Below are 6,110 nucleotides of genomic sequence, written 5' to 3' on the forward strand. Positions count from 1 at the left end.
AAGCCCGCCGGCCGCTCCTTCGTTGAATATGCCGGCCTCCGCTCACTCTAGCCCGCTGTGTGTGATGCTGTGTGTTTCATTTGTGAAAGTGAAACTACTTTGTTTGGCCTTCCAAAAGAGGACACGACTAGAAATCAGTGGTTAAGTTGTATTTACAACACTGTTCCAGAACAGTTCAACCTAAATATTCAGATGTGTGCAGCACATTTTATGGAGGACTGTTTCCTGATCCTGGTAGAGTAGACTACAATGCTGGCTGTTCTGACTCACAGACTGTAAGTACGTTTTTATATATATAAAGGATTTGCCACTGACGATTCAAACGTGAGTTTTGAGCACTGTAGAGTAGTGCTTGTTGTTTGTCATTTCTCCGATCACAAATGCAGACATGGTTTTATGTTTACGTGGCGCGATGCAACGTGTAAAAAGACAGTATAAGTCATTATAATCTGTAATTATGTCCCCACTGGATGCAACAAATGCCTCGTTTATAATGGGGTTTAATGTTTTTGTCTCGTCGCTCCGGCCTGACAGGGCATCATCACAGTATGGTAAGGGGCGTAACATTTCCGTCACACGCTTGAGGTATTCGGCCAATCACAACGCACTGGATAGCTGGCCAATCAGATCACACCTCGCTTTTCAGACCCAAGAGCTTTGTAAAAATCGACGTGTTTCAGAAAGGCGGGGCATAGAGGAGAAACAATAATGTACAGTATGTGGAAAATAATGTGTTTTTTTAACCTTAAACCGCATAAACACATTTCATTACACCAAATACACAAAATAATGCTCTTTTTAGCAACATCATATGACCCCTTTAAAATTAGATTAGCAATGAAGAAAATTTCCACTATAAAATTATTTTTCTTACCATGTGTATAATCAGAGAGCAAAAAAGGATCTATGTTTCCACGTCCAACATCTTCCAGTAGATATCGTGGTACTAAAAGCACAACAACAAAGTAAATCTTTTTATGACTGCTTCAACATTAATGAATAAGGTAGTAGATTGTAGTTTCTCTAAACCTTCTAAAACTCACCGCAGGTGAAGGAGACTCGCAAGTGCTTTTTGGTCCCAGGGAAACAGGGGTCTCCAAATCCCTGAGCATCAGCCAGTACAGAGCAGTTTGTCCTGCCATGACACTTCCTTGACACCCTCCTCAAGGCTGACGGAGACAAGCACTCTAACAGGAAACAAGCATTTAAGCATAGTCTCATTAAATGAATGACTGTTTTCAAATATATAAGATGATCTCTGTTCTACTTTGTACATTGGAAAAAAAGGATTTGAACACATAATTTGGTGCCTCTGCTGTTGTATCAAAACCTTCCCACTAGATGGGAGAAGTGTGTTATTTCAGTCTCAGACCTATGTCTGGTTTTGTTTTAGCCTCTTGAGGGCACTCAAGGCTGTCATGCTCCAGGTGGCCAAACGTGGCTGAATAGATGGCCAAAACGGTGTCATTCTTACAGGCCAACTTCATTCGCTCATTCTCACACACCGTTCTCGAACGATGATGCTCTGTGGAGAAGAAAAACTCATTAGCTGTGTGAAAAACAAGATATTTCGAATCTGATCGAAAAGACATTCGGATATTTGATTATTCTGTTTCTATTGATCAGACTATTTCAGTTCACTTTCAATTAGATCGAAATTCATTCGGATCAAGCTCAGTTGACTGAGGTGTTTACAAGCCTTTTTAATCCAAAGAGCCATCAATATGATTATTTGGGTGCATGTAAATGTAGATGTCCTGTTTGGTTACAAAATATAGCTGAAGCACAAATATAGGTGTCTCACCAGGCTTGCACTTGTAGGAGACAATGATGTATTTGCTGGTTTCAGGGCAGGGATCTTGACCAAACACAGGACTCACCACAGGAATCTGACACTCCCGTCGATCCTGGCACTCAGACATCACTTTCTAGACATAAAAACAAACACATTCGGACTGAAATTCATTCATTTTTATGAGTTCTAGAGATTTTTTTGTCTCTGGAATTAAAGAATGAGTCAATCCAGATCAAAGATACCTGAATGGCTGTGGTTGATGTACAGTCTGTGTTTTCCTCTGTTATGTTTGGGTTTGCTTGTGGGCATAGATATGGACTCGGAACACGGCGTCCATAAAATGCTGAGACAACAGCTACAGATGTTCTGGTGGGGCATCTGATGGACAGCGTCTCTCCATCACACGCATGGGCAGTGTGGTTCTTCAGGATCCTGTGGAGGTAATCTAAGAGGAAAATATATGCAGACATCACTTGCAGACAAAACATCAGTTGAATAGAAGAATAGAATAGAATAGAAGCAGTTGAGCGTCACTACTGCTGAGATAAAGGCCTGTCACTGCTCAGTGTACAAACAAGGCATTGTGAACGCATTTAGAAAACAGCATTGTAGACCAAAACTAATGTACACTGATTCTATATAAGCCTGTTGTATAGTGCAAATCCAGCAGAATGACAATGGGCAAACCAACTCCAACTCCCTCACTTATCTAATCTTGCAAGGTGTGGCTGACATTCAAACTTCGTGATGCAGGAAGCTCTTCTCAGGTTTCTACCACAACTGCTGTTTCAATCTTACAAATACAGTACTACAATAATAGAGATTTCCAACTGGTCTGGAACCCTGGAGGGGACAAGTGTAAAAATAAAACAAAAACAAAAATAAAACAAATTTAATTTATTTTGCATTATAATTATTTTGCATCTTGGTGGACCTATGCACTTATTAATAAAACCTTTTTTTAATAAGACATTTCAGTGATCTTGAAGGTGAAAAGAATAAATAACAAATAATACAAATGTATTAATAATAAATTTCAGTGATTTGGGATGGGAAAATGGAAAGTTGACTAAACAAATGTTAATCACTTTAGTGGGCTTATGCAGTTATTAATAAAAAACACACATTTTTAATAATTTATTCCTGTAATTTGGGTGGAGAAAATGATAAATAAAATAAATAATAAAATAAAACAAAAATATTGGTAAGCCTATGCATTTATTTGTATTATTAAAACATTATGCATCATTTTATTAATGCTTTGTTTTGGGGATTAGTCTAAAAAGATCTATAGACAATCACAAAATAACATTATCAATAGTTAAAAAATGAATTAAATTAATAAAAAAATTAACTATTATTTAAAAAAGGGGGAAAAATTATTTATTTAAATCTTAAATCATGTTGTTATTGACATGTTTACTTTAAAAATTAGGAATTGTTCATCTTTCAAATCCTCAACTAACTTTATCAGAAAATTGCATTGAAAGAGAGAGGCAGAGGTCAAAGACAGCAATGTAGTCAGAAGAAATGACCTCAACAGGATTTGAAAGAGGTCTTCCTGTTCACTGTACTGCGGACTTGGGATTTAAATCTTGGAGAACATAAGTGGAAAACATAAAAGGAATACTGCAGAAAATTTCCTTCTCTAGAAGCATTTTTCTCTTTTTTATCGTCCACTTTTCCACGCAGCTCAGGTTACTAGAATATGTTCTAAACATGCATGGCTCCGTTCTGTCACTGGACCATATCCACGAGTATTCAATGAGAAGGAACTGGATCAATGGCAATTGTAATGTTTGGCCTGTACCTCTCTCTCTCTCTCTCGGGTTAGGCCATTCTGCATCTGTAGAGCCCACTGTTATGCAGTGCCAGGCACAGACACACTCACAAATAAACACAATGAGCTATTCTTGGCTGATTATTACTTGAAGCCACTATACAGGACAGCTGAATTACGAAGCCAACATTTGTCAGGGACATTTAAATGCTGACTTTGATGGTACTATGTCACATAAACAGTGCAGCTGGCTTCATATTTGATGATTCTAATGTCTTTTGAAGTCCAAAATATAGTGTATTTTGCACTCCTTCAGCCTAAATTTTACATAAAATGTTTGTCTTTGGGTTAATGAATGGGTTAATGTAGATAACTACCTTCCTTTCCTATATGGACTGTCCTCAAACAATGGAGGAGGATGGGACAGTTCTGTGACCCTAACACCCAAATCTCTTAAGCTGAGATTGTTGACAAGGACTGTGTGAAAGACAAAATACAGAATGTTCTTTTTCCTTTCGGAGGTTCGCTCCAAGACAACATGCAGAATTTGCTCTATCACAGCCACAAAATCAGAGAAAAACACTCACCAGAGAAATCTGGAGCTGACGAGGTTTGCCGTGTGTTGACAGCTAGGGCGACGGAGAGGAAACACCAGGACCAACAAGAGCTCCATGGAGACATAGTGCACAACGCACATTACGAAGCACTGTGATTTTTAACTAGGAGAAGTTGTTTGGCTGTTTACTGCCCTCTGACTTCTGACCAGGAGAAAGGGGTCAATGGTGGCATTGTGCTGAGAGGAGAACAAGCACTCATTCAACAGCATTGACACTGACACACATTTGTGTCACTGCACTAATTAGACTCTTTTGAAGTCCAAAATATAGTGTATTTTGCACTCCTTCAGCCTAAATTTTACATAAAATGTTTGTCTTTGGGTTAATGAATGGGTTAATGTAGATAACTACCTTCCTTTCCTATATGGACTGTCCTCAAACAATGGAGGAGGATGGGACAGTTCTGTGACCCTAACACCCAAATCTCTTAAGCTGAGATTGTTGACAAGGACTGTGTGAAAGACAAAATACAGAATGTTCTTTTTCCTTTCGGAGGTTCGCTCCAAGACAACATGCAGAATTTGCTCTATCACAGCCACAAAATCAGAGAAAAACACTCACCAGAGAAATCTGGAGCTGACGAGGTTTGCCGTGTGTTGACAGCTAGGGCGACGGAGAGGAAACACCAGGACCAACAAGAGCTCCATGGAGACATAGTGCACAACGCACATTACGAAGCACTGTGATTTTTAACTAGGAGAAGTTGTTTGGCTGTTTACTGCCCTCTGACTTCTGACCAGGAGAAAGGGGTCAATGGTGGCATTGTGCTGAGAGGAGAACAAGCACTCATTCAACAGCATTGACACTGACACACATTTGTGTCACTGCACTAATTAGACCGTTTTCGTGCTTGTTTTCCATTTGTTTATCAAAAGGGCTTTTTGAGGTGACAGAGTTCACACGTCTGTTTTAATAAGCAACCACCCTGATGATAATAAATTTAGTTTCCAGTCAAAAGTACAGCACAGTTCAGTAATACTGATCAGTCTAAATCAGAATTCTAGTCTTATTTAAAAGTTAAAATATCTGTTACAAGTTAAATTAACCTGAAAAGAACATTAGTGTAAGATATTAAGATTTGTGTTCATATATGTCTTTCATACACATTGATCTCAAATGTTTTAATACTGTATATCTTAAAATGTATTTAATATTTAATATAATACACATTTAAATTATAAAATAATACAAAATATGTTACTAATATTTCGTTTTTTGAAATATAATTTAATCTAATCTAAAATTTGACTTTAAATTTTCTTGTTTTAAGCATATATCATAACAAAATTATATACTTAAAACAAGACAAAAATACATTTGCTGCTGGGGTAAGAAAAAACTATATAAGATAACAGATGTTTTTTTTTTGTAAAAGAAATTGATATTTAATGAATTGCCTTAAATGAAAATAAGATGTCTTTCAAAAACATTACAAAATCTTACCGAACCAAACGTCTGAAAGGTAGTGTACATAAAATAGATATTCCCTGAAAATAAGTATTATTATCTTACACACTTTTGTTTCTTGAGTGGATCTTGTTTTAAAGAGGTTTAGATTTAGTTTAGTTTTTAGCAGTTTTTTTTTTTTTGCATTTTTATCATGCATTAAATCAGATTTCTCTCCATGTTCAGATTTCTCTCCAAGGAAAAACTCAAAACAAGAAATTATCTTTGCTGAGCTTAAGTATTTAGTTTCATTTGCTTGTGCTGATGTACAGTGAAAGCACTGGGCTCTCATGATCAACATTTGGGTCCTGTTTCGGGAGATAAAGCAAGGATTTTCCAACTGTGTGTTCCCAGCTGCTGGATATCCTGTAGATAGCCTATCATCTGAGGATAAGTGCTTCCTCTCTCAGCCTGGAGAAGAGATGTCAGTGGTTAGTGAGTGCATCACATTTCTGTATTCCAGGAACACTAG

The 6,110-nt window shown here is 37.4% G+C and overlaps 1 protein-coding gene across 3 annotated transcripts in view; it reads right to left on the bottom strand.

Annotated features, from left to right (window-relative positions):
* LOC107744554 (protein eva-1 homolog C-like) overlaps window positions 1-4,927 on the bottom strand; it is a 6,960-nt gene extending 2,033 nt beyond the window's left edge. For 2 of the 3 annotated variants that reach the window (XM_016558268.1, XM_016558266.1), the window contains exons 1-6: window positions 4,163-4,336; window positions 2,038-2,240; window positions 1,805-1,928; window positions 1,373-1,525; window positions 1,044-1,187; window positions 875-946 (exon numbers count right to left, since the gene is read on the bottom strand). In XM_016558268.1, coding sequence (XP_016413754.1) covers window positions 875-946; window positions 1,044-1,187; window positions 1,373-1,525; window positions 1,805-1,928; window positions 2,038-2,240; window positions 4,163-4,256 — 790 coding nt within the window. In that variant the 5' untranslated portion in view covers window positions 4,257-4,336. Of the gene's footprint in view, window positions 1-874; window positions 947-1,043; window positions 1,188-1,372; window positions 1,526-1,804; window positions 1,929-2,037; window positions 2,241-4,162; window positions 4,337-4,753 lie in introns of those variants that run through there. The other variant, XM_016558267.1, reaches the window with a different exon arrangement.
* Window positions 4,928-6,110: the final 1,183 nt, after the last annotated feature.

The sequence above is a fragment of the Sinocyclocheilus rhinocerous genome, unplaced genomic scaffold (genome assembly GCF_001515625.1).
Source record: "Sinocyclocheilus rhinocerous isolate Xijiao unplaced genomic scaffold, SAMN03320098_v1.1 scaffold557, whole genome shotgun sequence".
Classification (NCBI taxonomy): Eukaryota; Metazoa; Chordata; class Actinopteri; order Cypriniformes; family Cyprinidae; genus Sinocyclocheilus; species Sinocyclocheilus rhinocerous.